General features: G+C 48.3%; 1 protein-coding gene across 7 annotated transcripts in view; it reads right to left on the reverse strand.

Annotated features, from left to right (window-relative positions):
* DYSF (dysferlin) overlaps positions 1-27,655 on the reverse strand; it is a 326,279-nt gene that overhangs the window by 215,205 nt on the left and 83,419 nt on the right. For all 7 annotated transcript variants that reach the window (XM_050943290.1, XM_050943287.1, XM_050943285.1 and 4 more), the window contains exons 5-13: positions 24,884-24,998; positions 19,448-19,635; positions 18,894-19,022; positions 16,535-16,597; positions 14,177-14,227; positions 14,023-14,053; positions 12,537-12,652; positions 8,452-8,578; positions 7,585-7,688 (exon numbers count right to left, since the gene is read on the reverse strand). In XM_050943290.1, coding sequence (XP_050799247.1) covers positions 7,585-7,688; positions 8,452-8,578; positions 12,537-12,652; positions 14,023-14,053; positions 14,177-14,227; positions 16,535-16,597; positions 18,894-19,022; positions 19,448-19,635; positions 24,884-24,998 — 924 coding nt within the window. The remainder of the gene's footprint in view (positions 1-7,584; positions 7,689-8,451; positions 8,579-12,536; positions 12,653-14,022; positions 14,054-14,176; positions 14,228-16,534; positions 16,598-18,893; positions 19,023-19,447; positions 19,636-24,883; positions 24,999-27,655) is intronic.

Genomic DNA, 27,655 nt, shown 5'->3' on the forward strand with positions numbered 1-27,655 from the left:
CAATCAGACGAGGGTCTTCACGATTGGGTTCCCCATCAGGAGATTGGAGACGGATGGGATGGGAGCAGAGCCCGAGAGAGCGAGAGGACCGTGAGAGAGAGCAAGAGCCCGAGGAAGAGCTGCAGGAGAAGCAGCAGCAGCGTGGACTGGTGATGGTGGATCAGAGAGACATAGGGGGCTGCCCAGGGGTTAGTGGGGAAACACGCCTGCGGGGGCGAGACCCTGGGACAGAGAGAACTGTGGTGGTGCAGCCCCAGATGCTGAGGGACTGTGGGACCTGGGTGAAGGTCCCCGGGGTGAAGCCCCTCACCCTGCCTATGGCCCGGATCCCTGTACAGACCCAGGACGGGTCAGGCTGGCTGGCCGTTGGGGTTCTCCAGGATATCGGCTGGGAGGCCCTGTTGGGGGGTGACTGGGTCTCTTTGGGACAGGATCCAGGCCCCGCTCCTGTAACGGCCGAGGGTTTGAATTCAAATCCAGGGAACCAATTGGCTAGGATGGAAATGGGCAGTGAAAATGCAAACGACCCGGCTGGCGGGGGGGGGGGCTGCTGGGCTCAGGATACCTGCCTACCTGTAACCAGCCCCCTGGGGCTGAGTGGGAGGGAGAGATGCTCCCCGCGCCCCTGCACACCGGAGACGGGGCTCAGGCTGGCTCTGATGCTGTGACCAGAGCAGAGAGCTCGCTGCCTGCCCCCACTGGGACAGCAAGGGCAGCGCTGAGCACGGGGGGAGCTGAGACCCCAGCTGAGTGCAGGGACACCCAGGCAGGGCAGGTCAGCTGCCAAACAGGTTTGCCTGGTCCAGACGTGCTGCTAGGAAGTGATTACACAGCAGGGAGGGAGCTACCAGGGACAGGGCTCAGGGGGGCTGTGACCCCAGGCCCAGCCAGCGAAAGGGAGCAGGTCCCACTCCCTGCCCCAGCCGCTGAATCCCAGACCGAGCTGCAGAGGGATCCCTCCTTGGAGAAGCTGAGGGAACTTGCTGGCCACAGCGCTGCAAACCCCCTTGGGGAAGGCTGCAGGGACAGAGTCCTGCAAGAGAAGGGATTCCTGTACCAGGAATGGGCTCCCCAAGGGGAAGTAGAACTGGGGGGAATCGGGAGGCAGCTGGTGGTGCCCCAGGAATCCACAGGGTTCTTCCCGTTCGAGCTGCTGGATGGGAGGAGAGTGAGGGGACCCCTGAACCTGAAGAGGGAGGATTGGATGAAGAAGGGGGAAGACCCCCGGGTGGATCTCTTCCCTGAGGTGGGAGACAATCTCCCCATCAGGTGTTTCCCATTCAGAGTCACTGGGAAAGCAGCCCAGAACCTGGAGAGAGAGGTCTGGAACATGCTGGCTTTACATGGGATCCAGCCGTTTTACAGCCCATGGGCCTCACCCGTGGGGCTGATCCCCAAGGGAGACAGGATGATCTGGTTTTATGGGGGCTATCAGAAGCTTAAAGCCATCACAGTGTCCGATGCCGACCCCATGCCTAGGCCTGGGGAGATTCTAGACAAGCAGAGGGCGATGGAGAACTTGGCCCTGGCAGACACTGATAAAATGTGCATCTTTAGCCAGATCTGGGAGGAACAGGTGTCCCAGGTGAAGAGGGGGCTGGGCTGCCTCAAGGAGGTGGGACTGACCTTAAAAGCTGGAAAGTGTAAGGGGGGATGGAAGAGGTGTTGTGTCTGGGCCACAAAGTGGGAAGCGGCTGCCCAAGCCCAGAGCTGGCAAAGGCCAAGATGAGGGCTCTTAACCAAGAGAGCCCGAATCACAGACCGAAGGGCTGGGGAAAGACCCAATCCCAGCTTGAACCCCAGGGGTATTGGGGTGGCAAAGGGTGTGGGCTGCATAAACTTTCCCACCTGCGGCCTGCAAGTGCCATCAAGCACACCCGACCTAAGGGAGGGCGTGAGACTGGACTGTCCTGGCGTAACTCACACCAAGGAATGGGAGAGATGCTGGGGCATCCATGGAAACGTTGGTGGGTTCGAACTTCCCCAGGTCACTGGCTGGAGTGACCTCGCTCAGTTCGGTCTCGAAGGGGGGAGAGATGTGACGAACTGGGAAAGTTCTTAATGTTTCTCTGAATACTGTGTTGGTGCCTCAGTGTCCCCATGGCAGTTCTTAAGTATCTGGTAGAGCAAAGGGCCAGTGCACCTAAATGCCTGGCACTCTGTCTCCTAGCAACTGATGGCCTGGGCCCCTCCCCTGCAAAGGTGCCAGCTGAAGGTGTTGGAGACAAAGGGATCAGGTGACCTCCTGGCCCGGGAAAGGGGCTGAGGAGAGAGGAGGGGTTGTTAGTCTGGAGCTGGCTGGGGTCAAGGGTGGAGGGCAGACCTGGGGGTCTGGCTCACTGCCCCCCAGAATGGACCCAGCCGAGGGGTCCGGTTCGCTGTATCTACAAGCTCTGTTTTAGACCCTATTCCTGTCATCGAATAAACCTCTGTTTTACTGGCTGGCTGAGAGTCACGTCTGACTGCAAAGTGGGGGTGCAGGACCCGGTGGCTTCCCCAGGACCCCGCTGGGGTGGACTCGCTGTGGGAAGCGCACGGAGGGGCAGAGGATGCTGAATGCTCCAAGGAGAGACCCAGGAGGTGAAAACGTGTGAGCTTCTTGCCCTGAACAAGTCTGCTCCAAGGGAGAGAAGGCTCCCCAAAGTCCTGCCTGGCTTGGTGGGGAGCAGTTCCAGAGCATCGCCCGGGGACTCCGTGACACAAGGTGCTAAACAAACACTCAAAGAAGACAAGGCTGTTGTGGAAAAGCTAAATGAATTCTCTGCCTGGGTTTTCACTGCAGAGGATATAGGGGAGATCCAACATCCAAGCCATTCTTTTTAGGCGACAAATCTGAGGGACTGTCCCAGATTGAGGCATCAATAGATGAGATTTTTTAACAAATTGATCAACTAAACAGTAATACGTCACCAGATGGTATCACCCGAGAGTTCTGAAGGAACTCAGATATGAAATTGCAGAACTACTAAATGTGGTATGTAACCAATCACTTAAATCAGCTTCTGTAGCAGATGACTGAAGGGTAGCTAACATAATGCCAATTTTTCAGAAAAGGTAATCCTGGCAATTACAGGCCAATAAGTCTAATGTCTGTATCAGACAAACTGTCGAGACTTTAGTAAAGAAGAGAATTATCAGACTCATAGAATCAATAGATGAACATGATTTGTTGAGAAAGAGCCAACATGACTTTTGTGATGGGAAATCATGCCTCACCAATCTATTAGAATTTTTTGAGAGAGTCAACAAGTACGTGGACAAGGGTGATCCAGTGGATACAGTGTACTTGGACTTTCAGAAAGCCTTTGCCAAAGTCCCCCACCAAAGGCTCCTAAGCAAAGTAAGCAATGAAGGGATAAGAGGAAGGTCCTGTCATAGGTCAGTAATGGATTAAAAGACAGGAAACAAAGGGTATGATAAATGGTCAGTTTTCACAATGGAGAGAGGTAAATAGTGGTTACCCCCAAGGATTTGTACTAAGACGAGTGTTGTTCAACATATTCATAAATGATCTGGGAAAAGGGGCAAACAGTGTAGTGGCAAAATTTGCAGACAATACAAAATTACTCAGAATAACTAGTAACTACAAAAAGTTACAAAGGGATTTCACTAAACTGGGTGACTGGGCCACTACAAAGTGGCAGATGAAATTAATTATTGATAAGTGCAAAGTAACGCACATTGGAAAACATAATCCCAACTATACCTATAACATGATGGGATCTAAATTAGCTGTTACAACTCAAGAAAGAGATCTTGGAGTCAATGTGAATAGTTCTCTGGAAACATTTGATCATGTGCTGTGGCAGTCAAAAAGGCTAACAATGTTAGGAACCATTAAGAAAGGGATAGATAATAAAATAAAAAATAACATAATGTCACTATATTAATCCATGGTACACCCACACCTTGAATACGAGTGCAATTCTGGTTGACCCATCTCAAAACAGATATATCGGAATTGAAAAAGATTCAAAGAAGGGCAACAAAAACTATTAGGAGTATGAGGAGAGATTAGTAAAACTGGGACTGATCAACTTAGAAAAGAGATGACTCAAGGGGGGATATGACTGAGGTCTATAAAATCATGATGGGTGCGGAGAAAGTAAATAAGGAAGTGTTATTTACTCCTTCTCATAACACAAGAACTAGTGGTTATCTGATGAAATTAATAGGCAGCAGGTTTAAAAATAAAACATAAGGAAGTATTTCTTCACACAACGCACAGTCAACCTGTGGAATTCATTGCCAGGGCATGCTGTAATGGCCAAAAATATAAAAAGAACTAGATAAGTTCATGGAGGATAGGTCCAACAATGGCTATCAGCCAAGATGGTCAGGGATGCATCCACATGCTCTGGGTGTCCCTAAACCTCCAACTGCCAGAATCTAGGAGTGGACGACAGGGGATGGACTACTCAAAATTGCCCTGTTCTGTTCATTCATTCTGAAGCATCTGGCCACTGTTGGAAGACAGGATACTGGGCTTGATGACCATTGGTCTGACCCAGTACGGCCGTTCTTATGTTCTTACGTAGCTGCAGAAGAGGGATGGCCCGAGAGCCTCCTTCGGCCCATCCAAGAAGCAGATGTCTCCTGATGAAGGTGCTTCCCTGCACTGCAGGCACGGGTCAGTGTATATGATGCTTGACAGCAGGGGGCAGATCTGAGCATGCACAGTTTAGAGGGAACTTAGGCACAGAACAGGTTAAAGCCACCTGAATCCAGTTCAAGGTCTTGGCCCTTATCTTCAAGGTGCTCAATTGCTTGGGCCCTGGAGAGCTAAAAAAGCCTGCTGCTCCAAGATGAGGACTATGGTCAACAACTCCCCTCCTCCAGCACAATGGAATTCTCCACCACAAGGACAAGTGCAGAGTCCTGCACTTAGGATGGAAGAATCCCATTCTCTGTTACAGACTAGGGACCGAATGGCTAGGAAGCAGTTCTGGAGAAAAGGACCTATGGGTTATGGTGGACGAGAAGCTGGATATGAGTTAACAGTGTGCCCTTGTTGCCAAGAAAGCTAACAGCATTTGGGGCTGTATAAGTAGGGGCATTGCCAGCAGATCGAGGGATGTGATCATTCCCCTCTATTCGACATTGGTGAGGCCTCATCTGGAGTACTGTGTCCAGTTTTGGGCCCCTCACTACAAGAAGGATGTGGAAAAATTGGAAAGAGTCCAGTGGAGGGCAACAAAAATGATTAGGGGGCTGCAGCATATGACTTATGAGGAGAGGCTGAGGGAACTGGGATTGTTTAGTCTGCAGAAGAGAAGAATGGGGGCGAGGGGGATTTGATAGCTGCTTTCAACTACCTGAAAGGGGGTTCCAAAGAGGATGGATCTAGACTGTTCTCAGTGGTACCTGATGACAGAACAAGGAGTAATGGTCTCAAGTTGCAGTGGGGGAGGTTTAGGTTAGATATTAGGAAAAACTTTTTCACTCAAAGAGTGGTGAAGCACTGGAATGGGTTACCTAGGGAGGTGGTAGAATCTCCTTCCTTAGAGGTTTTTAAGATCAGGCTTGACAAAGCCCTGGCTGGGATGATTTAGTTGGGGATTGGTCCTGCTTTGAGCAGGGGGTTGGACTAGATGACCTCCTGAGGTCCCTCCCAACCCTGATATTCTATGATTCTAAGGACAAAGCTTGTCTGGGCAGAAATCAGCTTTCTTGAGTGCGGCCTGAGACTACGGAATGAACTCTCCCAAAACTAAGAACCGTCCCAAACTTCCTTGCTTTCCGGTCCAAGCACACTCTGCCATCCTACCTCCTCTGATGCAAACACCGAGCAGCGTGGACATCTAAAACGCAGAACCCTGCCACAACAAAACCTTTCCACACAATTCACCCTGGGGCCAGGAAAAGAGGAAGAACAAACCACGCAGGACAGATGTTAGTGATTAACGTCCGCACTAACTTATTGCACCAATGGAAGCACTCAGATACTATGGTGAGGAGGGCAATACGAGAACCTATTCAGAATGGACTACATCAATTTTAATAGATTGTTTTGTGGACCCTTTCCTCCTCCCCTTTCTGAACACCCAGCCCCATTCCCATTCATGATCCCGTAACATCCCCATCACAGCTACCGCCCATTGCCTACCTGGAGGAGTAAGGTTAGGAAAATGTTTAATGTATCATCATGGAATTTATCTAAGGTGACCAGACAGCAAATATGAAAAATCGGGACGTAATAGGAGCCTATATAAGAAAAAGACCCAAAAATCAGGACCATCTCTATAAAATCAGGACCTCTGGTCATCCTAAATTTATCAGATGGAAATTAAGGGAGGAGGTGTCAGATCAATGGGACCAGATAGATCCTTGTGAACCAGCGACGGTCCATGGATCACAGCTTGGGAACTGAGAACATTTAAGAAATAATGATCATCCATCAATTTAAGCCGGTTCCCAAATGGTAGCCAAGCCCTGAGCTAGGAATTTATTTCTCGGTTATTTCCCCCACCCCTCCCCCCAAACACACAAGGATCTAAATATATGTATTGTCATTTTTAATACAACAGCACCACTAAGAGCCTAGAGCGGAAATTACTCATATGCAGCAGAGAACAGAAGACACCGTCTGTGCTTTCTCCAGAGAGGTGCATCCCATGGCTAATCTGTTGCTACTCAGAAGCCTAGCTTTGCCATCCTGTGTGTGTCCTACTCTGCAAATAGTCTTGTGAGCAAAGGCAGCCAAGACTGGCTCCTTAGTTATGGAGTTTTATTTATTTTTGCATTCAGAGGGATCAGAGATTTTAATTTAAAAAAAAAATTTCCACTGTAATTTTGTTACACTGACAAAGGGTTAATGGCCTTAGGCCCAAGCACAGATGTGTACGAAAATCTCTTCATCTATCTAGGTATTCTTAGTGCACCCTTCATTGTGGTATTTCAGCACAAGGGCAGAAAAGACAGATCAAAGGGGGCTGAGGAAATGAAACTGCGTGAAGGGAAACTTGGACTGGGCATCAGGAACCAGTTCCTACGAGTGAGGATGGTTAGAACAAGGAACCCAACTGAAGAAAGGTGTTCTAGGGCTCAAGGCAGCACTGACCAGGGTGGATGGAGGAGCTGACCTAACCCCGTAGATGTTCATGCACCACGGAAATGAGCAGAATATGAGCAATCAGGCTGAGAGAACTTCCCCATCTCTAGCTTTTGGGAGTAAGATACAGATGTGAGCAACGCCACTGCATGCCCACCGGAGGGCTGTGTCAGCCCAACAGGTCAAACTGCTGCAGGCCTCACCCTGCCACAAAACTCTACCCAGGCCTCATTCCTCTTTGCTTTTCTTCAAAGCAACAAACAAAGGCACCAGAGATGCCCTAGACAACCCCCCCTCCACCTCCTTCACTTTCATCCTCAAGAAAATGACGCCTATTTCAAACGTGGCCACCTGACTCCCACATTTCCATGCTCCAGTTGACCCCCTGGTGGCAGCTAGCTCACATCCAAACACTGTCCCATGCAATGAGGCTGGCGGCCCTTTGATGGGGCTGCTAAGGGAACAGGAGTCCATGAGACAGAGGCAGATTTCCTGCTCAGCCACAGGATGGCTCGTCAGTTTCCACCACTCACCATTCTGCCGGCAAAGCTGACTTCCACAAACGGATCGACCAGGTTCTTCTTGTTGCTCTCAAAGCCGAAGATCTGCTTGACATTGTCCATGATGGCATCGTCCACTGGAACAGAAGAGAACCCTCAACAATCCGCACTCATGAGGCTGGAGCGCGTAAGGAGTCAGCTGACTGGGATGCAAGCGGCCAGCCCAGAATGGCCCCAGGCTGCCAGGTCCTCGGCTTCAGAGTACTCTCTGCTTAGAACCTGAATCTGAACTTTTCCATCTCTGTGGCCCAGTCTTTACCGATCAGCCCTCCAGTTAGTACCAGTTATGTGGTAGTGACAGACGTGACCACTGTGGGGCTGAGACCACTATGGGATTTTACATATCCACTGAAACACAATGAGTTCCAGTCCGTGGTGCAAGAAGAGGTGGAAGCCTCTTTAACCAGCCCCCCAGCCTTGTCCTGGTAACAATCCTGTCCCTGTACTAATTACTTTTACAGCCCTAGAGCCGTAAAAGTCAATCTGTCCTGTAGGGCAAATGCCGCTGAGTGACACCAGGCAGAACGTCAAAGGACAGATCCTCAGCTGGTGTAAATCAGCATAACTCCACTGACTCTAGTGGTGCTGCACCAATCTACACCAGCTGGGGGTTTGGCCCATTGTCTACCCATGGCACTTTACCGATTCACATGCACGGGAGAGCTCGTCCAAGACATTAAAAAATCCAGTGTCAGAGTGAGATGCACAGAACGGACATCCAGAACACAGATGGCCTATATCCCTTCACCCTTGGGCTGTAACATGTTACTGCTGCTGGGTCATTTCCAAGGCGACAAGCATGGGTCAGTTGCAATTAGACCCCACAGCAGAAATACATACTCTGGGGCAAGTCTTCAGCTCTGTAAATTTTCAGGCAGAAGTGAGCCCCTCTCAGCGTGACCCCAGTTGGGCGCAGAAGATTCCCCTCAATATCTTCCTTCTCTTCAGCCACTTCTTTCTTCTCCAGCTGTGAGACAAACAAACAAGCTGTTACAAAAGGAGAGAAGTGGGGCTGAAGCTTATCGCAAAGCAGAGAAATAGAGTCCGCTAAGCAGAAACTAATGCATCTTGCCCCCAAGGTGAGACCTCCTTTACCATAAACCAGCAACGGGGCCTCAGACCCAAAGTAGCCTTGAAAGTTTGGATTCAGATCCAAACTCCATGGACCAGGCCCATCTCTGCTGTAAAGCCACAGACACAGAGACTGCAGGATCTGACCTAGAGGGTGGGACCTTTAAAGTGTTCAGCATTGGCCTAACTCTACTCTCATGAGGTCCATGAGCGTTTTACCTCTGACTTCCGTGTATTCGGTTTTGAGCTTGGTTCTGCTGGTAATAAGAGGTCAAATAATCAGGTTCAATTTGTATTTATTAATCACAGATTGTAATCAAAGATTAATACAGTGCAATACAGAAAGGAAAGTCATGTTACCAAACTGATCTGAAGAATGGACTGCAGCTTGATTCACTCCCAGAAACCGCCCCTCTTTTATATTGCACTTGGGACAAAAACACTTCCTTTCTCAAAGAAAATTCCTAACTGATCTACACATAGAATCTCTGTCATGGTATCTCAGCTTATTTCATCAATATGCCAGAGAAATCTGTGATTAAGTCTTTGTTACAGAACACACCTGTGGCAATAAGTAATTCCTAATAAGCTAAAAGCATCTCTCGCTGGCTCAAATTATCTCATCGATCACCGAAGATATTTGCAATAACAAGTATCCCTCATCGATGACAAATGGTCCCTTCCTGGACATCTGGACACATTCTCCGTGGGTCAAGAGGCTTCGGGCACAAAGATTACACACATTCCACCATTTGGTCACACACTAAATTCAGCCGAAGTACATAGTCCCTAGAATCATAGCTACAGAAATTAGCATGGTAGATACAAAACACTTTGGTTCGTGCACAAAGGATCATGGGGTTGTATATACAAAGAATAATGGGAACAAGTAGAAGAAGGCTAATTCTGAGTGTTTTAGGACACCATCACCCCCGATCACCTGCAAGCTCAGATAGAACTCTTCCTTGTCGAGATGTAACAGCACTGGGCAAGACTATTATAGGTGACCTGCAGGGGGTAAAATGGGATTTTGTTCCTTCATGATATATAAAGGTGACCTGAATATTTTTCCCCTGATTTGACATTCAGGTTATCTATACCCTCGAAGACTCTATGGACAGCTGGAGAACTAGCTATGTAGATTCCAAGGACAGGAGGGACCACTGCAATCATCTAGTCTGACATCTTGTGCAACACAGGCCATAGGACTTCCCCCAAAATAATTTCTGCTTGAATTACAGAGAAACATCCAATCTTGATTTAAAAAGTTCAAGTGATGGGAAAGCCGCCATGACCCTTGGTAAATTGTTGCAATAGTTCATTACCCTCATTGTTAAACTCATGAATTTATGGCATCAAAAAAGCCAAGCAAGTGAATCTTTGTTAATTGGGAGGGAGTGGCATTTTCATTCACAATGTTTATAACTCTTGGGCTTTGACTCTTTGCTTTATTAATTCCCTATTAGGTCAGCCACTAAGGAGAAAAGCTGTCTGTCTGTATTACCACCACCACCCTGGCCCCTACCTTCAATTAAAGACTGAGAAATTTCCCAATCTACATTTGAGTCAGCCAAGAAGTTTTCCAAAAAAGCAGGGATGTCTAATCTGAAATTCCTAATACATCTAAGGTACAAAACAAGCAGAAAGAAACACTTCCAGGCTCTCTTTATAGAATCATAAAATCGTAGGACTGGAAGGGACCTCTAGAGGTCTTCCAGTCCAGTCCCCTGCACTCAAGGCAGGACTGAGTATTATCTAGACCATCCCTGAGAGGTGTTTGTCTAACCTGCTCTGAAACATCTCCAATGATGGAGATTCCACAGTCTACCTAGGCAATTTAGTCCAGTGCTTAACTACCATGACATTAGGAAGTTTTTCCTATTTTTTCCTAAGGCCCAACCTAAACCACCTTTGCTGCAATTTAACCCCTTTGCTTCTTGTCCTACCCTCAGAGGTTAAAGAAAACAATTTTTCTCCCTTCTCCTTGTAACAACCTTTTAAGTACAGTACTTGAAAACTGTTATCATGTCCCACTTCAGTCTTCTCCTCCACACTAAACAAACCCAATTTTTTCAATCTTCCCTCATAGGTCATGTTTTCTAGACCTCTAATCATTTTTGTTGCTCTTCTCTGGACTTTCTCCAATCTGTCCACATCTTCCCTGATGCGTGGCGCCCAGAACTCGACACAATATTCCAGTTGAGACCTAATCAGTGTGGAGTAGAGCAGAAGAATTACTTCTCATGTCTTGCTTACAACATTCCTTCATCCAGAATAATGTGTTACCCTGTTGACTCATATTTAACTTGTGATCCATTATGACCCCCCAGACTCCTTTCCTTCTTAGGCAGTCATTTCTTATTTTGTGTGTGTGCAACTGGTTGTTCCTTCCTAAGTGGAGGACTTTGCAATTGTCCTTATTGAATTTCATCCTATTTACTTCAGACCATTTCTCCAGTTTGTCCAGATCATTTTGAATTTTAATCCTATCCTCCAAAGCACTTGCAACCCCTCCTACCTTGGTATCATCTGCAAACTTTGTAAGTGTACTCTCTATGCCATTATCTAAATCATTGATGAAGATATTGAACAGAACTGGACCCAGAACTGATCCCTGCGGGACCCCCACTCCACATGCCCTCCCAGCTTGATTGTGAACCACTGATAACTACTCTCTGGGAATGGTTTTCCAACCAGTTATGCACCAATCTTATAGTAGCTCCATCTAGGTTGTATTTCCCTATTTTGTTTATGAAGGTCATGCAGGACAGTATCAAAAGTTGTACTCAAGTAAAAATATACCACATCTACCGCTTTCCCCCATCCACAAGGAATGTTACCCTGTCAAAGAAAGCTATAAGTTTGGTCTGACACAATTTGTTCTAGGCAGACCCAAGCTGACTGTTACTTATCGCCTTATTATCTTGTAAGTGTTTGCAAACTGATTGCTTCATTATTTGCTCCATTATCTTTCCGGGTACTGAAGTTAAGCTGACCGATCTGTAATTCCCCAGGTTGTCCTTATTTCCTTTGTATAGACTGGCACTATTTTTGCCCTTTTCCAGTCTTCTTGCCCCCTTCCATGACTTCTCAAAGATAGTCACTAATGGCTCAGATATCTCCTCCGTCAGCTCCTTGAGTATTATACATGCTAAAGAAGCAAGAATAGGCCCAAAACCAACACTTTCCTTTGTAAGGCACTGTAGCAGGGTGCTGGTGCAAAGGCACCTAATTAGCCCCTGCTCAGCCAGCCCCAATCAGAGGAAATAGATTGGGGCTGGGGAGAAGCCTGGCGCCTGGCCTTTAAAACTGGCTGCACTTGCGGGCCTGAGGATTCAAGGGCTCTAAAGGCTGGCTGGCAGCCAGAAGAGGGGGGAATGGCCAGGGGAAGGTCAGTCTCCAGGCTGAGGGAAGACTCTGTTTAGGAGAGGAGATTGTCAGGCGTGCACGCTGTATATAGTATATCACTGGTGGTAGGAGAAATGTGTAAATAAAGCTACAGGTGCTGCAGAAGGAGAAGCCTCTCTGAGCTTTATTGGGGCAGCCAGTGGGCCCCAGGAAGAGGGGCGGGCAGAAGACCTTGTTACAAGCACCATGAAGGAGAGGGCTCTCCTTCCTCTGAAGCAGCATGCATAAATCACTGCCACGGGCAGGTGATTGGTTTAAGTGGACCAATGTTCTGTTGGAGTTCTTATGACACAATCATTGTCAACACATCCCCTCAGATTTCTTCCAATTATCATTCTAGCACAATCTCATTCAAGCCAACCCTTCATATCTTCTTCAGGCAGCAAAACAAGAAAGTGGTCCCTCAAGTAGCTCTCTTTCTCCAGTGGCAGCAAAATGGTACTTACAGGAGCTTCATCACCGGGTCCCAGCACAAACAGGCTGACTTTCACGTAACCTTTGGCCCCAGCAGAAAAGTCTTCGGAGTCAGAAAGGAGCAGCCATTTCCTGAGCAAGGCGTGCTCTAAAATAGAGAAACCGAGTTTCAGGTTTATTACTGTCTGCCTCACAGGATGGACAGATTTTGTAGCATCAGAATAAGGGATGGGGGAAAGCATTTCACAGTATTGTCAACCCAAAGCATTTAAAAGTCATGAGCCAGCTCTAAAAATATCGAAATCAGCTCTAAAGTCATGAGAGTTTTAAAAATAATAAATGTTGAGTTCTTTTTATTTGCCTGCTGGTTTTGGAACTCATAGAGTTTGTGTCATCAAGCTTTTCTTTGCAACTGTGAAGGCAAGAAACTTATTTATTTTTCTAGTGATAGCTGAGATGCTCATGCAATCACATGACTCCAGGAGCTGGAGACTTAAGAAAACCACCAAACAGCATGAGATGTGATAAAATTGCAGGAGTTGAGCACACTGAGTTCACCTAAACTAAGAACCCTTCCTCCAACACATCTGAACTTTTGCATCTGGAAGAAGTTGGGTTGGAGGTTTTGTTTGTTTCTCGCCCCTTCTGGTTTCAAATGGACAGGGATGGAAAGGGTTAAATGGATGTGAGAAAGGCTGGCTTCTCATTGCATTTCCTACCTAGATAAAGCAAGCTGCAATGTGATATTTGAGTGTCTTTCGCCATATCTAGGCACTCTGTCAGTCCTTCTCTCTCTCTCTGCAGGGTCAACCACCTTAGTCCTTCTAGCAGGAACCCCCACCGCCGCTGCCTCTCTGCTAGACCATCCTCACCAGCAGAGCATCCCTCACTCCCCATGGCCCTCTCACTGCTCCCCTGGGTCCAGCTCTCCAGTGTGGAGACGTCAGTGGGGTAAACACCACGGCTCCCCTGCCTTCGGCTCTCTCTGACCCTCAGCTTCAGCAGTCAGCAGGCAACTCCCTCTGCTGTCCCTCCTGCCTTCCGTCCTCTCCAGCTCAGAGAGCTCAGCCAGCAAACCCCACGTGACTTGTTGCTCTCCTGCCTTCAGTCTTCCCCTAGGAACCACCTACAGCTTCCTTCAAGGACCTTCCACAGTCCTTAGTCTCTGGCATCTCTCACCTCCCCTTTTTCCTGACTGTGTCAGGCAGCCCTGATTCACAGTGTCACCTACATCTAGGGCCCAGGTGCCCTCTTTTAAACCCAACTGGGGTCAGCAGACAAGTCACAGGTGCATGGGTCTCTTCCCTCTTAAAGGGACAGTGTATCCTTTGACATGCATATATAACAACTGTATGTGTTTGTGTGCTTATATGTAAATATACATGTGTGCGCACATATAGACCCCTGCATTTGGCCCATAGAAAGTTGTTGCAAAGAAATGTCCCTATGTGGTACAAATTTGATTTCTTAATTACAAATCTCTAATGGTTCAAAAATCTCTGTAATTGTTTAACTCACTTGGTTCTGCATAAACTGTCCCGACATCCAGCTATAAAATAAAATGAAAAACAAAATCAAATGCTTAGCCACAGGCTGCACAGAGAAGAGGTCAAAATGATTACAAATATTGAGAGAGAGAGAGAGAGAGAGAGATGAAATCACAAATCGTTACCCGAAATTCTCCAATCACAGAGTCTGTCCGGAGAGACCGGGAATCAACAACCTGCGGGGGGGGGGGGGGGGGGGGGGAATGGGGGAAAGGTGCAAAAATGTAAATCCAGCATTTAAGAAAAAAAACTCACAACCATCCATGTTAAATCATTAGCATTCTCAGTGCACTCAGCTCAGTGGTTTGGAAAGCAGGTCAAAACTTGTCACATTTCATCACAATTCTTTTGTCATTTCAAATTTAACAAGAAATCAGGGAAATACATTTTGCAAAAATATGATGATCAGTCTCACCCCCTCCTTTGACACGCTCTAGCAGTTTGTGTTTAACCTCACTAGGGGCCTGACACGAAGCCCCGTGAAGTGAAGGAGAGCGCACCATTGAGTTCAGTGTGTTTCAGGTCAGGTGTGACGTTGGCAGACCAGGTACCAGCTTATGCCAAAGTCCCTAGGCCTTTGAAAAGTGACAAATGCCTGGCTGGGAACCAGTCTGACTGGGTTTGTGTTGTTAAATAAGTATTAGATTTCTAGAGATGTGTTCAGTGTTTGGACTTTATGAAATGCTTGTAAATTGCTGCCTGCATTAATCTCCCTATTAACAGCTGCATCCTGTTTTATAAGGTAATATTTCAGTATTTGCTCTGTAACTATAAAAGTATTTGCTATGACTAAGGCTAAGATTTTGTCACGGTTATTTTTAGTAAAATTCAGGGACAGGTCACGGGCAACAAACAAAAATTCACGGAAGTCGCGATCTGTCCCTGACTTTTACTAAAAATACCCTGGGGAGGGAGGGTGGACAAACAGAGCGCTGCTGGAGCTTGCAATGTTTCTGCCCTGCCGCTACTCCTGCAGCAGGGGCTGACTGCTGCTGCTCCAGCCCCAGGGGGGATGACCCAACCCCAGCCGCTGTGCCAGGTGGGCCGAGGACGGCTGCTCTGGTGTCTTCTTCAGATCTTCTGGCAGCCCTGACCAAGAAGAAATCACGAAGGTCCCGGAAAGTCATCCACGACCTCCTTGACAGAATCATAGCCTTAGTTATGGACACTGGAAAGAAAAACACTCAGTAGAGAGGCATTACCAGGGTGAAATACTGGTTTACCACAAGAGGCATCATCTCCTGCCCAACAAAAGAAGGCCCATGGACACCAGACAAGCCATTGTGGAACATCAGTAGACGAAAGACTTTGCTGATTGCTCCCCACACACCCATGAAGGGGAGACCTGCACAAATGCTGGTCCCGTCAGTTTGAACTCTGGGGGAAGGGAATAAAAATGCCTGACCAGAAGGAACTTTATCACTATGCTGCTTGAACTGTGAGGGGAAAAGACTTTTCAGCATAAGCAAGAGATCCCCAGTTGGTTAGCCCAGGTTAGCCCTAAAGAACACACAGAGCTTGCTTATTATAGCAGGTTCTAAAAGGCAATAGAAGCTAAGACTGTAACTCATTTGTATGTGTGTTCACCTGTTTTAACCTTGTAAATAACTCTCACTTCTTTTCCTAGTTAATAAAACTTTAGTTAGTTTATTATAGGACTGGCTACAAGTCTTGTCTATGGTGTACGATCAAAGGTGCAATTGACCTGAGGTAAGTAACTGGTCCTTTGGGACTGGGAGTAACCTGAATAGTGTTGGAATTTTTGATGCAAGGGACCATCTACCACAAAAGCAGGTTTGCCTGGCTGGGGTGCCCAAAGGGACTGTTTGTGACTCTGTGGTTAGGCTGCTATGGTGCTTGAGAGCTTGGCACTTGGTTGGTGAAATCTAATTGTAGAACACACATCCAGTTCGGGGTTTGTACTCTGGTTTGTGACAGTCCAGCCTTGAGGTGGGCACTCACAGTCGTGAGCAACTCCAGACAGCTCGATGGCAGGGCTGGTACTTTTGATGCCAAAGGCCCCAGGTCTGATCCCTGCCCATGCCCGTGGGGTCTGTATACACATGATCCACCACAGCAGGTGAGTGCAGAGCTGAATTGTTTCTTGTGAGACAACTCTGGCTTTAGTGGCTTTGCATTCCTCACATCAGGGGTGGTCAGAATGTGGCTAAACATAGTGCAGGAGAACCTTCATCTCCAGTACAGAGCTGCCACCCTGAAAGACAACAGATCCCAGCATGCAATGCTCCATTCAGATCAGAGCTGCCAGCCAGCCCCTGCAGCCTTCCCAATCATGATAAGGGGGGCTGCAAACTGGTTAGCATTGTACCAGCTCATACGACTCCCAAGCCAGTAGTGAGTGGCCACACATGGTCCTTACCTGGGTCAAAGTTTGGAGGTCCAACCCAGCATTATTCCAAGGAACCACAGGGCTACTGTGGAGCATGGAAGAGGAGTTTGGCAGTTTTGTCTCGAGAACTTACCGTGATGAATATGGGCTCATCAAACAACTCAGCCGGAGATTCAAAGACATTGAAGAAAAAGATCTGTTAAAAAAATACAAATGAGACAAAGATCTGAAATGCGTCCAAAACATGCACAGGGGGCCAGCAAAAAACAGTGGCCAGGCAAAGGTTGGCCTTGATATAAGTTGATTAAATCACAGTGCGATCCTTAGAGATGGAGAAAGGGGTAAACAGTGAGGTGGAAAGTTTGCAGATGATACTAAACTGCTCAAGATAGTTAAGACCAAAGCAGATTGTGAAGAACTTCAAAAAGATCTCACAAAACTAAGTGATTGGGCAACAAAACGGCAAATGAAATTTAATGTGGATAAATGTAAAGTGATGCACATTGGAAAAAATAACCCCAACTATACATACAATATGATGGAGGCTAATTTAGCTAGAACTAATCAGGAAAGAGATCTTGGCGTCATCGTGGATAGTTCTCTGAAGCCATCCACACAGTGTACAGCAGCAGTCAAAGAAGCAAACAGGATGTTAGGAATCATTAAAAAAGGGACAGAGAATAAGACAGACAGAGAATATCTTATTGCCCTTATATAAATCCATGGTACTCCCACATCTCGAATACTGCGTACAGATGTGGTCTCCTCATCTCAAAAAAGATATACTGGAAGGTTCCAAGAAGGGCAACTAAAATGATTAGGAGTTTGGAATGGGTCCCATATGAGGAGAGATTGAAGAGGCTAGGACTTTTCAGCTTGGAAAAGAGGAGGGTAAGGGGGGGATATGATAGAGGTCTATAAAATCATAAGTGGTGTGGAGAAAGTGAAAAAGGAAAAGTTATTTACTTGTTCCTGCAATATAAGAACTAGGGGTCACCAAATGAAATTAATGGGCAGCAGGTTTAAAACAAATTTAAAAAGTTCTTCACAGAGCGCACAGCCAACCTGTGGAACTCCTTGCCTGAGGAGGTTGCTAGGACTATAATAGGGTTTAAAAGAGAAATGGATAAATTCATGGTGGTTAAGTCCATTAATGGCTATTAGCCAGGATGGGTAAGGAATGGTGTCCCTAGCCTCTGTTTGTCAGAGGGTTGAGATGGATGGCAGGAGAGAGATCACTTGATCATTACCTGTTAGCTTCACTCCCTCTGGGGCACTGGCATTGGCCACTGTTGGTAGAAAGGATACTGGGCTGGATGGACCTTTGGACTGACCCAGTATGGACGTTCTTATGTTTGTATGTTCATGCTTTACACTAGCTGCTAGAATTCAATATTTTTCCACTTCTCATCTGAGGATCTCAGAGCACTTTACAAACATCAACTAATTAAGCAGGGCAGTAAACAATCTCTGGTGTAGGCAGATAAACTGAGACCCAAAGACAGGCAATGACTTGCCCAAAGTCACACAGTAGTGCAGAGGTCAATGGGCCTAGGATCATTGTCACTGGCTGAGGATCCGCCCCAGGAAGTCTGTAGCAGAGCTAGGAAGTAAATGTAAAAGTAAATTTACACCCATGCGCGCCAGGCAGGCGGTTCTTGTACTCTCCATGCTGCCATAAATGCAGACCTGAAATGACTTCTTGCAGGGGGGAAGAGGCAGCACGACCTATTGGGTAGGGCACTGGATCAGGACTTGAGGGACCCAGGTGCTGCCCCCAGCTCTGCTAGTCACCTGTTGTGCACGTCTCTGAGCCCCTCTTTCCCCTCCTAGGCTGTGTCTTTCTTTTATATTTAGACCCTAAGCTCTTTGGAGTAGTGCCGCAGCCAGCTGAGGCAGGAGACGATGCAGGCTGCAGCCGGGGCTGGCTAGTGTGGGAACAGGCCCAGGCTGGAGCAGGGACAGGGACAGTCTGTTCAAACTACTGGCAATGGAAATACTCCTGGCCAGATAGTGAGGTTGGGCAGACTGGAGAGACTGCGTCCCTGGGTGGGTTCTCGCCTGCAGATTGGCTGAACCCTGGTTGAATGGCAAGGGCCCGAACACGAGACCTGCAGGTAATGGCCTCTGATGACTCATCCCACTCAGGGATGATCCTCAGGCTGACGCAGGCTGGGAGCTATCACAGGCAGGGACCATCACACTGTATGGGTGCCCAGTGCCGAGCACAGGGGGGCCCTGATTTTGGCTGGTGCCTCTACATGTTACCGTAATAAGAAGGTGAAAATTGTTTCCTGGCTTTCTCCGGGCAGTAGCCATACCTGGAGGAGCGTGTGGGCGTGTTTCTGTGCACCTGTCTGCCACGCAAACTGCAAGTGTCTAACGTGCTAGGAGAATGTTCTCAGCTGCTCTATCACATGATCCCTTTCGGAAGCCCTGCAGGATCAAAGCAAGCCTGGAATGAGATTAGACCAAACAATAGCCGGACTCACCTCATCGAAGAACGGGCCATTCCCTTTGCGGATCCTAGTTCTTTTCGTCTGTCCGGCAACCGTGACTTTCACCACAGATTTGATGTTGACACCAGGAAGCTGCCTGCCCTCTATGACTCGCACCCTGATCTAAAGGCAAGTGGAGGAGAAAAAGGTAATGGCCCATCAGATGCTGGGGAATGCTCACTCACAATGCTCAGCTTTCAGCTACACCAGCCCAGCCCACTGGAATCACTGGGGCTGCACCCACACTGGCAGATGAGAGTCAGGCCTACAGGGAGATCTGTCCACAGGAGCTCCTGGGACACATTCTCCAAGCGCTGTCACAACGAGTCATTAACCGAGAAGATGCGACCCTGAGCCGCAGCGCTCAGCTCCAGTTCCCGCAGGATTCCTGGGAGCTTGGATCAGTTTAATGTATTGCGGAGCAATGAAGAACCCAGGATGGTCACGCACCAGAGAAGGTTTCACTCCTAAGATGTTGCAGTCAACTGGATGGTAAAGGAGGAGCAGCTTGGAGAGGCGAATGTCACATACACATTGCTACTGCTCACCTGAAAGTCCTGAGGTTTGTTGGACAGCAGCTTTTTCGGGGTGCTTTTCTTCCTCTTGATCCCATGGACGTGGTGTGAAGGAGGCTTCCGGGGGAGCGTGGGCTGCTCCGACCCAGAGGGCCCCGTGGAAGGCTCCGTCTCATCCCCTGTCACTATCTGGTCTTCGGTGTCTTCCTCCCCGGCTGTATCTGGAAGGCATGGGGGTGACAGCTCAGTCGGGGAGGACACCGAGAACTGGGAACTGAGCCAAGAGATCAGAGCTGAACCCACAGAAACAGGCCAGGGCAGTTCATCAACGTTAGCTTTGCACAGGAGAAGGGCCCAAGCAGCAAGGGTCAAGCAGCCCAGATTTGTCCCCATTATCCAGACCTCAGGTTGGGTTCACACCACACGACCCCCCTGTGCAGTGCAAGACCCTGGAATCAGTCCCAGCTCAACAGGATGAGCATAGCCCCCTGAGCAGCCATCACCACGTCCTAGGGCAGGGGTTCTCACAACACGTTTTGATGGCCACCAATTCTTGCTGGTGGCTGCCCTGACAAACCCATCTCTCTGTCCCTGCCTCCCGTGACCCAGGGAAGGTGGGTTGGGAACTCACCAGTCACCTGTGGAGTCCCAGGCTCCCCGTCCCCTGGTCGGGTGGGAGAGCTACCCAGGAGAGCGCCTTGGGAACCGAACACCACAGCCACCTCCAGCACCGCGCACACCAGCCCCACATGTCCCCAGAGGCGCTGCCCGGAGCCCCCGAGGAGGCTGCACAATGCGGGGTGCTGACCCCTGCTGGCGACACAAGCGAAAACACCAAGGGGGCTCAGCTATTCAGGAGCAACAGGAGGGAGGGGTTGCAGCTTCCCCCTCCCCACCCCGCCCATGCTTTGGAGGGTATCACGGTTGCAGAAACATCCGCTGGCAGCCCCTTCGAGGCTCGCTGTCCTAGGGGCACAGGGTGGAAATGCTCCACAACTTCTGCTACTCTTCACTAAGCCTGGTATCTGGGAGCATGTGCACAGGTGCTGACTTTCATTTTCCCGAGTGTTTGCTCCACCCTAGCTGACCTGAGATCCTGCCCCTACTCACCCCTTACCCCACGGCCCCTACTCTTGCTCTGCCTCTTCCCACCCCTCCTACCCCCTCTCCCAAGGTCCCACCTTTGCTCCGCCTCTTCCTGCCCCCACTCCGCCCACTTTCCCCAGCGCCTCCTGCCTGCTGCCAAACAGCTGATTGGTGGGTGGCTGATGGGTGTTGAGCACCCTCTATTTTTTTCAGTGGGTTCTCCAGTCCCGGAGCACCCGCTGAGTCGGTGCCTATGATAGCAGGGATGTTTCTTTTACTTACTAGACCGGGGGAGAAGCAAGGAGGAAGCATTCCCTGGGATCTATCTTAAAACAAGAGCCTGGAAAGCCAATTTCTCAGATCAGCTACAGTTTTAGCTCCCAAGCTCTGGGTGCACAAAGCACACACTCAGATCTCTGCAAGAGCTGACACCCAGCACAGCATCTTCTGTTGGTTATGACACACATGACTCACAGTAGAGAAGCACACCAATTTTTGTCCTCCACTTGGGGCTAATCTCTTAAAGGGCTTGGCAGCCTGCTATCGAGATGGGGGAAACTTTTTAGCCAAAGCTAAAGAGAATGCAGAGTTGGTGATAGCAAAACATTTTGCCCATTTGAACAATTCAGCAAAATTGACGCGGTCTGGGTGGGGGACGGGGAGGAATCTGGAAAAAAACAAAGGTGATTTTGTGTGTGTGTGTGTGTGTGTGTGGTTTGAAGTGACTTTTGGTTTCACCATCTCCTTGATCTTTAACAAATCCAAAAACATTTTAAAAGTTTCAAAATCGAAAAAAAGCTGTTCAGTTTTGTCAACACAAAATGGTTCATTTAACCCCAAAGGAAATTTTTTCCACCATTTGATTTGCTCAAAATTTAAACAGTTTTCCGCTTTGGTCCCAACCAAAAGGAATTTTTTTTTCAGCTTTTCAAAATTGCCAGTGAATTAAAACATCTCTTATTCACCCAGCTCTAGTCTGCTGCTGTTTCAAGCTAACGGAGGAAGTCCCACGCCAGAGGCTGACGCTTTTAGCACAGGTTCAAAGCCTCTCTGCCAGCACACGCAAGGTTGGTTATAAACATGGCAGCAGGGGTGTCGGAACAGGAAGGCCAGAGCCCCCTCACTTTTAACCGGGTAGAGGGGGCAGAGAGGAGCAAGTGGGTGGCACGGCCTCAGGGGAAGAGGCAGTGCAGGGGCAAGGTCTTGGGGAGAAGAGATGCCAGTGGCCTCCTTGGACTTTTAGGGAGCTTCCATCGACCCTGTGTGGCACGAGGTACGTCCCATTAGGTGGGGGCAGTGGCAGACTCATCACCCTCTTGAAAGTGATGGAAACACACACATCCCCGCTGTGGGTCACCCCCACACAAACACACCAAACAGGCAAAGCCCCTGCGGCTAGAAACCGCATTTTAGCTGAAGCTGCTGCTATGTGAAATTCAACTCCCAGGCCAGCCTGCGAGGGGGAATGATACTGGATGGGCTGTTCAATCTCATTTTGGTTTTTCCATCATCACCCGCATGAAGAAGGGTGGGGAACTCACAGTCCCTGAGCTGAGAACGTTCCCTGATGATTTTGCAGGAATGGGGCAAAAAGGCCCTCAATTACCCAGTGCCCTGGGGAAAACACCGACAAGAAGTGGCCAATGGGAGGCCAGCAGGGCCGGATCAACGCAGATTTGCATGCGAATGGAAAGAAGTTCGCTTGCTTGAGCTAGCAGCGTTGGGACCTGGCGCATGGTGTTGTAGCCCTGTTCAGGGCAGTCCAGCCAACCCACTGCCCTGACGGAGAAGCAGCTGGCCTCTATTTCAGCGCATGGTGCTGCATGCTGGCCCATGGGGTCATGGCACCACTTAGGTTTGGCCCAGCCCTCTCCGTCACAAGAAGCTGCAGCATGAGTCACTGGTCCCAGCATGGCCAGCCTGGCTGCAGGGAGTGTACAATGTGGTGCTTCGTTGTGATTCCTCTTAGAACGCAGGGGCCCAGAAGTGCATCGGTGCATCAGTACAGCGATGCTGCTGGAAGCTGGCTAGTGCAGGCATGGCCTCAGAGAGTCACAGCTAAACGCAAGGCGAAACAGACGCTTCAGCGGAAGTAGTTAGCACATTTCAAGGGACTATTGGAGGTGAAGTGGACTTTTAACACCCCATCAGTCATAGGGAGGAAAGGAGGGGGGCAGCAGCAGGGGGGAAGGGTTGTTAGTGGGTTACAGGATGTTGTAATGAGCCATTAATCCAGTGTCTCTGGTCAGTCCATGATTTTTAGTGTCTAGCAGAGTAATGAATTTAAGCTCCCAGGCTCGTCTTTGGAAAGTGCTGTGCAGGTTTCCTTTGAGGATGAAGACTGAGAGGTCAGATATGGAGTGATCGCTTGGTGAAAAGTGTTCACCCACAGGTGATGGGGTGTTTTTGTCTTTGATCACTTCCCTGTGTGAGTTCATTCGAGAGTGCAGTGATTGTCTGGTTTCACCCACATAGTGGTTATTGGGCATTTAGTGCACTGGATGACATACAGCTCATGTTGTAAGGGGCATCTGTAGGACCCATAGGTCTCGAAAGGCATGTTGGGGGCAGTATTGATCAGTGTAGCAGTGGAGATATGTCTGCAGGCTTTGCAAGGGTTGTTCTGGCAGGATCTGGTGCCACTTTCAGCTGGTGCGCCTGGGGCTAATATGCGGGGGGTATTAACAGAAGTGTCATATGTAAAACACAGGAAATCACTGTCCCGCTCTACTCAACACTGGTGAGGCCTCAGCTGGAGCACTGTGTCCAGTTCTGGGGGCTGCACTTTAGGAAAGATGAGGATAAATTAGAGAGAGACCAGAAGAGAGCAACAAAAATGAGAAATGGTTTCAAAAACCTGACCGATGATGAAAAGTGTAAAAAAAACTGGCCATGCTCAGTCTTGAGAAAAGATCTGGAGGATCTGAAAACCATTTTCATATATGTTAGAGGCTGGTATAAAGAGGACAGTGATCTTTTGTTCTCCGTATGCACTGAAGGTAGGACAAGAAGTCATGGGCTTCATCTGCATCAGGCGGGATTTAAGTTAGATATTACGTAAAGATTTCTAACTCTAAGGGGAGATAAAGCTCTGGAACAGGCATCCAAGGGAGGCTGTGGAATCCCCATCACTGGAGGTTTTGAAGAACAGGTTGGACAAACCCCCGTCAGGGGTAGTCTGGGTTTACTGACTTCTTCAGGTCCCTTCTAGGCTGACCTGTCTATGATTCTATACAACTTTTGCAGAGTCTAATGGGGTTCAGATCCAGGCCCATCTCTCTACTAAAAACTTCTGGGAATCCAAAAGATCATTGATCACATCGTGTTCACCACCAGGGCTCAGCTCCCTAGCACTGTGCAAAGTCATGCACACTGGAAAACATCATCCCAACTATACACATACAATGATGGGGTCTGAATTAGCTGTTACCACTCGAGAGAGAGATCTTGGAGTCACTGTGGATAGTTCTCTGAAAACATCCACTCAATGTGCAGCGGCAGTCAAAAAAATGAACAGAATGCTGGGAATCATTAGGAAAGGGATAGATAAGACAGAAAATATCATATTGACCCTATATAAATCTATGGTACGCCCACACCTTGAATACTGCATGCAGATGTGGTCACCCCATATAAAAAAAGATATACTGGAATTAGAAAAGGTTCAGAAAAGGGCAACAAAAATGATTAGGGGGATGGAGCGGCTTCCATATGAGGAGAGATTAATAAGACTGGGACTTTTCAGCTTGGAAAAGAGACAACTAAGGGGGGATCTGATAGAGGTCTATAAAATCATGACTGGTGTGGAGAAAGTAGATAAGGAAGTGTTATTTACTCTTTCTCATAACACAAGAACTAGGGGTCACCAAATGAACTTAATAGGCAGCAGGTTTAAAACAAACAAAAGGAAGTATTTCTTCACACAACGCACAGTCAACCTGTGAAACTCATTGCCAAGGGATGTTGTGAAGGCCAATACTATAAACAGACTTCAAAAAATAGCTAGATAAGTTCATGGAGGACAGGTCCATGACTGGCTATTCGCTAGGATAGACAGGGATGGTGTCCCTAGCCTCTGTTTGCCAGAAGCTGGGAATGAGTGACAGGGGCTGGATCACTTGATGATTCCCTGTTCTGTTCATTCCCTCTGGGGTACCTGGCACTCGCCACTGTCAGAAGACAGGATACTGGGCTAGATGGACCTTTGGTCTGACCCAGTCTGGCCATTCTTAAGTTCTTATGCCTGCAGCAGACTGCAGGGTAATGCTAGTGTTAAAGTCCAGGATAATGGGTTCACTGTGCAAGCCAGATAGCACAAACAACACACTTAGCAGAATGCAGCCTAGAAATGTGAGAAATGCACATGCAACAGTGTCTCTTTACCGGTGACGGTGTCAAGCTCAGCTGTGGACGGTGTTGGCTCCGGAGGGGTAGGCGGTGGGAACAGAGGAGCGGCCCCGGGTGGAGGAATGTAGGAAACCTGCAGGTTGAGGAAGGCCTGGGGGGACAGAGAAGGATCATTATAAAAGGCTCATATGCAACAGGACTGAGGAGATCATTACAGAACAAGTGTCAGTGGTCTGAAGTGCTTTATCCCCTCCTCACATTCGCCATGGATCATTCCAGCCCGAAAGAAATTGCAAAGTTAAATACGTCACTGTCTTACCAGGTATTGCGCGTGCAAAGCACCTACCCTGCTGTCCATCATCTCAAGAGCACACTTGCTAGGCTCTCCAGTGGCCCAGGTACATCCTGATGGGATGCACTTGCTGTGCAAATAAACATACTAGGATGCTGAGCCTGCAAATAAAACCTTTATCTAGCACTCTTCATCAGTAGCTCTCAAAGCACTTTACACAGGGGGTCAGTTTAATCATCCCCATTTCAGAGAGGGGAAACTGCGGCACAGAAAGACCATAAGAGCATAAGAACAGCCACACTGGGTCAGAGCAAAGATCCATCTAGCCCAGTGTCCTGTCTACCGACAGTGACCAATGCCAGGTGCCCCAGAGGGAGTGAAGCTAACAGATAATGATCAAGTGATCTCTCCTTCCATCCATCCATCTCCACTCTCTGACAAACAGAGGATAGGGACACCATTCCTTACCCAGCCTGGCTAATAGCCATTAATGGACTTAATGTCCATGAATTTATCCAGTTCCCTTTTAAACGCTGTTATAGTCCCAGCCTTCACAACCTCCTCAGGTAAAGAGTTCCACAAGTTGACTGTGCGCTGTGTGAAGAAGAACTTCCTTTTATCTGTTTTAAACCTGCTGCCTATTAATTTCATTTGGTGGCCCCTAGTTCTTATGTTATGGGAACAAGTAAATAACTTTTCCTTATTTCACTTTCGCCACATCACTCATGATTTTATAGACCTCTATCATATCCCCCCTTAGTCTCCTCTTTTCCAAGCTGGAGAGGGGAAGTGACTTCCTCAACATCACCCACATGAACCGAAGCCACATCTCTGGCATCCCAAGCCAGTTCACTATCCAAGAAGAGGGCTCAAAAGTGAAAGGCTTAAAATGCTCCTACTGGCCTTCTTTTCGGAACTCATTATGGCCTGGTCTACACTAGGGGGAGGGATCGATATAAGATACGCAACTTCTGCTACGAGAATAGTGTAGCTGAAGTCGATGTATCTTAGATCGACTTAGAATCACTTACTTCATGTCCTCACCGCGCAGGATCGACAGCTGCCGCTCCCCCATCAACTTTGCTTCCGTCTCTTGCCAAGCTGCAGTTCAGCAGTCGACGGGAGAGCGATCTGGGATTGATTTATTGCATCTACACTACATGCGACAAATGGATCCCCGATAGATCGCCGCTACCCGCCGATCCGGCCGGTAGTGTGGACGTACCCTATATGGTGCAGCGGGTGAAAGCGACAGCTTTGTACTTGAAAGGGTTTCTGCCTTCTGTTCTCCTGAAAAATGATCATTTCTGCTCAGGAAAAAATTCCCAGTTCTGCCCTAGCTAAATGGTATATCCCCATCCCGCTTTCCCCAGCCGTCCAAGCAATAACAGAACACTGATGCTGGCTGCTTTTTAGATAATTTGAAAATGGGCTTGTGATTAAATAATTGGCCACTAGAGGGCAGCTTTAGACTGTTTCGTGTCTCTAAAGCCAAAGAATGGAGAAACTGTTTTGGAAATGGAAAAGGAAGCGGGGCTGGAGGGGCACAGATGGACAAGGAGCAGAACTGGGGGCTAGTGGTGCATAGTGTCAAGGGACCACAGACATGGGTTCTATTCCCAGTGCTGCCAGTGACTGCTATGGTACATTGGGCGGCTCCGCATCTCTGTGCCGCAGTCTCCTCATCTGTAAAATGGGGATAAGGCTGCCAACCTCCAAGAGTTTTTGATATGGCTTCTTCAAGTGCTCAGGCCTCCTTTAATGAGAAAGGCAAAGGCACTGTCACTGGATCTGAACACACGTCACGGGCAAGGTTAGCTGTCAAAAAGGAGCCACTGTCATTATTTATTCACAGGTTTTTTTCATAGATTCCAAGGCCAGAAGGGACCACTGTGATCATCCAGGCTGACCTCCTGCATCACACAGACCCTGCAACTGTCCCAAAATAATTCCTAGCACAGAAACATATCCATTCATGAGTTTACAATTGTCTGTGCTGGAGAGCCCACCATGACCCTGGGGAAACTGTTCCACTCGTTCATTACTCTCACTGTTAAAAACTTACGCCTCATTTCCTGTCTGAATTTGTCTAGCTTCAACTTCCAGCCCTTGGATCATCTTATACCTTACTGAAGAGCCCACGATTAAATAGCCGTTCCCCAGGTAGGTATGTATAGTCTGTAAGCAAGTCACCCCTTAACCTCCTCTTTGTTAAGCTAAACAGATTGCGCTCCTTGAGTCTCTAGCTACAAGGCAGGTTTTCTAACCCTCTAATCATTTTCATGGCTCTTCTCTGAAACTTCTCCAATTTATCAACAACCTTCCTGAACCGTGGGCACCAGAACTGGACACGGTGCTCCAGAAGCGGTCACACCAATGATAAATACAGAGGTAAAATAACCCCTTCACTCCTCCCGGAGGATCCTATTTATGCATCTAAAGATCACATTAGAGGTTCTGGCCACAGCGTCACAGTGGGAGCTCACATTCAGCTGATTATCCACCAGGACCCCAAA

The sequence above is a fragment of the Gopherus flavomarginatus genome, chromosome 3 (genome assembly GCF_025201925.1).
Source record: "Gopherus flavomarginatus isolate rGopFla2 chromosome 3, rGopFla2.mat.asm, whole genome shotgun sequence".
In the NCBI taxonomy this organism is placed as follows: Eukaryota; Metazoa; Chordata; order Testudines; family Testudinidae; genus Gopherus; species Gopherus flavomarginatus.